The 4132-nt window shown below is 35.6% G+C and overlaps 1 protein-coding gene across 1 annotated transcript in view; it reads right to left on the bottom strand.

Moving 5' to 3' along the window:
- Nucleotides 1-2352: 2352 nt before the first annotated feature.
- The window catches only part of LOC144976105 (uncharacterized), a 9737-nt gene continuing 7957 nt past the window's right edge, over nucleotides 2353-4132 (bottom strand). The window contains exon 5 of the mRNA XM_078920287.1: nucleotides 2353-2721. Within this exon, the coding sequence (XP_078776413.1) occupies nucleotides 2533-2721 (189 nt within the window). The 3' untranslated portion in view covers nucleotides 2353-2532. The remainder of the gene's footprint in view (nucleotides 2722-4132) is intronic.

Raw genomic sequence — 4132 nt, 5'->3', positions numbered from 1 at the left:
GTTTCTTTTTGCGATTTTATTTGCTGTTCCTTCAATGTGTTTGCGATAATTTAGTTGCCTGTCGAATGTAATGCCAAGGTATTTAGGATTGGGGTCTGGGGGTAGTTACCTGTTGTGATCTTTAGTTCTTTTGTTGCCTCTCGATTATTCAAGTGGAAGTTTGTGGATACTGATTTGGTGGTATTCATTTTCAGGTACCATCTATCAAAATATTATTTCAGGCGGGTGGTGTCTTTGCTTAGAGCTTCTTCAATCTCTTTCCAGTTTTTCGATTGATAGGCTAAGGCCCCGTCATCAGCGTATCCAAGTTTGAGTGCTTCGCAGTTTGGCATGTCGGAGATATAAACATTGAAGAAAGTTGGTGCCAAAACTGAGCCTTGTGGTACCCCATTTTTAATTTTGTGTGTTTTGCTTTTGTTTTCTCCCAATATGACATGGAATTGTCTTGTGTCAGTCATAGTAGACAGCAGTTTGAGCGTCTTTCTACAGAGAATCATCAAGTAGAGCCATAGCCTTCAATGAATAAGATTATGACATGTATTATTTGGATATATCGTTGTCTATTAGCCATCATACACATTTTTTCCGACATATACAACGCTGTTAACGGCCAGGTACTCATTTTACACCTGAGTATGGTTAGAGAATGTGAGTAAAGAGCCTTTTCCAAGGACTCAACTATGCTCAGAGCGAGGCTGGAACCCAGGACCTTCCGATCTGAAAGCGAGTGTTTACCACTAGACCACATAGCCGTTCTTGAAGAACAAGATTCATAACGTGACTTTGCCAAAGCAATAACCGTGCAGAGTGAGTTTTTAAATCTTGTCTTGGTGTTGACACTTCAAAATAACATACTTTTGTGAGCTGATTTCTTGATGGTGAATACTTATGTGCTTTTAAAAAATACATATAATTTGTATTTCAAACGCATAAATCCCAATTTTAAATGACATGTAGGATATTTTAGACTATCAAATATCATAATTGTTTCGTTTCCTTTATTAAAAGCATTCGTTTGTTTATCTGTTTTTAAGGGTTTTACGGCGCTTGCAACACATATAGGTTATATCAGCGCCAGTAAAAAGGAAGAAAATGGGATAATAAAAAGTTCTAGAATTACAATTAAAGCATCTAAGAAAAGGCAAGACAAAAGAGAATGGGATCAAATAGGGAACAGATGTAGATTCTAAGAGCAAACTGTCGAAGTACTTAGTTTGAGATCACCCAAAAGTCTCATCCAGACACAAGCACAGGTCCCCACTAAGAGGAACACACTCAAACGTTTACAAATCATATTTTATATGTAAACAAAACATAATACATTACGTAACAGAGAGATAATTTACAAGGGAAAAAATATCATCTCCCAAAAGTAACTATACATTTGACTGCTTCCTTCTCAGTCAGGGTATCCGGCCAGGGCCAAGACAAAACCAAGTAATCTCATTCCAAGACAAAGACAGAAAGCATGTTGGAAAACAGATATATGGGGATAGAGACACAATATGTACCTCCCTGCCCACCATGGGAGGTCAGGAGCCCCACCAAGAAAAGCTTAATTTCCAGTTTCAGCTATTTATATAGTACCCAAAACACTTTTCGGGGTTTCCGTCGGCGGCCATCTTGAATTTTAGTCAAAATTGATGCATGAGTTAAGTTTTAAAAAACGCATAAGAAACGCCAGCCGGTTATAAAGTATAAACACACAAAACTATCTAGGTGCAATTTTAAAGGTTTAGAATCGGATTAATACAATTGAGTGAAATCTACACATAAAAAGGGCTGGCTAAAAGGAATACCCAAGAACTGAGTACGTTAATTTCTGTTATGCACTGTATTGTTTTTGTTTGCACGGACTATTATATATATATATATATATATATATATATATATATATATATATATATATATATATTATCTCATAGTCCCAGGTTCACTTCCCACTCATGTCTACATTTCCATATTCTCGGATTCATCCCCCACTCTGCCCACATCCCAGGTTGTGCGGTGTATTAATACGCCGATAAAAATGCAATAGAAGAAAAAAAAATGAAAACAAGGTTTGATGCACGCATTTTATTTATTGTGTAATGTTTCATTGAGACAAACACTTCTAAATCGAATGATGTTAAAGTGGTCTTTACCAGACTCAATTCAGTATTATTAAAAAGACAAAAAAAACCAAACACCTAGATATAACCAAAAAAAAAAAAAAAAAAAAAAAAAAAAGAAATTGCAACAACAATTAAAAAAGAAAACAAATTAAACAAAAACAAAAGCTATCACCTCCCCAATAAAACAACAGCAAGAACAACATAGGCGACACCCCCCCCCCCCCCAAAAAAAAAAAAAAAAACAACAAAAAAACAAAACAAAACAAAAAAAAAAAACAAAAAACAAAAACAAACCAACAAAACAAAATATCATTTGGTTTTTATACTACGAGTAGGAAAAAAAAAACATGGTTTGAAGTAAAATTATCTAAGATCAATTTTTATGTCTCACAAAAATCGACAAGCTGCTATTCAATATTCATTCATCATTTTCAGGCCTACAGTTGCTGGTGTCTTTATATAAGTCTGACAATAAATTGTCGTCGTCATCCAAAATCTTCGTATCGTAAAAAGACATGTAATCATCAACACTCTCTCGTGGAATTCGATATGAGCGAACTGGGATGCAATTTTCTGGACGAATCGAGTATACCATGATGGAGCCATCCTGGGAAGGAACGAGAATAATATAATTTATGGTAAGCGATGAATAATTGGGTTCAACTGTCGTGACGTCACTTCCCTCGTATTGAGGCATGGTAACTTAGTAACTGGTTCTAAACTATTGGAACAATGGTGGACGCCTTACGAAATAGTTCTCCTACGAGCCTAAAAGTGTATCCTGATGAGAAAAACATAAATCTGATCATGTTTTGACGTTTATACATTCTGATCACATGACATGTGAAAAAGTAAATTTCTAGTCAGCATGAAGAATAAGAATTACAGATTTTCTTTGTTTAGAACCAAGCTACTCGTTACTGGGCGGATGTGACATCAGACTATTGAATCCTATTCCAGTTTACATACAAACTATCATATGAACAATCGTCACAAAACTGTTATCACGTGACCAGCACAATGCTTAAAATTAATCTTTTCTTCTCAATTAACCTCAACTTTTTATTTTTTAAAATAAAAATAAATAAAAAGACAACAAACCCAACAAACAACAAACCATTAAAATAAAACCCTTTCTTGATATAATACCAATTACAGGCGGTGGGGCAAATAGAACATTAAGAGACAAGATAGATAGATAGATAGATAGATAGATAGATAGATAGATAGATAGATAGATAGATAGATAGATAGATAGATAGATAGATAGATAGATAGATGGATAGATAGATCAATACAGACTCTAAAATTCCTACTACAATTTGTTTTATTTTTTACCAACGCTCCTTTGTTTATTGTTTAGCTGGCGAATGGTTTGTACCCGAAACGTCCATTGTTTGAACTGTTCCCATCCGTAGCCTTTCCAAACTAGAATAGAGCATCATCCACGGACGAGTAGGTTTATAATTAGTTCACAACCCGTGACCCTCGTATTTCTGATGTAATCAAGTTCTCGAGTTTGTTTCGACTTATAAAAACAAACTGCTGTCACATCTAACTTTGTGGCCTTTGTATGGTGCGAACAGAATAATTGAATATTGCAAATTCCTCCAGAGTTACGAAACGTGGTGCCGTGATTTTTAATTATTTATTTTTTTGCACGCGGACTTATATTAGTATCTTAAGTGACTACGGCCATTACCCTAATTGGATCTAGTAGTCTGATGTCACGCCGCCCGGCAACGGCAGCCATGTTGGTTCTAAACAAAGAAAATCATTACTTTTTATTCTTCATGCTGGCTAGAACTTTTCACATCCCTTGTGACCAGAATGTGTAAAAGTCAAAACAAATTTATGAGTTTTTTCCCCCTCTGGATACGCTTTTATGCTCGCCGGGGAAATATTCCATACGGGCGTCCGCCATTCTTCCGATAGTTTAGAGCCAGTGTTACTAAGTTACCATGCGTCATTAGGAAGGAAGTGACGTTACGACTGTTGAAGAGTATTTGCGAACGTTG

The sequence above is a fragment of the Berghia stephanieae genome, chromosome 7, assembly GCF_034508935.2.
Source record: "Berghia stephanieae isolate SIO BIC M18660-M18661 chromosome 7, UCSD_Bste_1.3, whole genome shotgun sequence".
Taxonomy (NCBI): domain Eukaryota; kingdom Metazoa; phylum Mollusca; class Gastropoda; order Nudibranchia; family Aeolidiidae; genus Berghia; species Berghia stephanieae.
The sequence above is the reverse complement of the archived record's forward strand: the minus strand, read 5'-3'. Positions and strand labels throughout refer to the sequence as shown.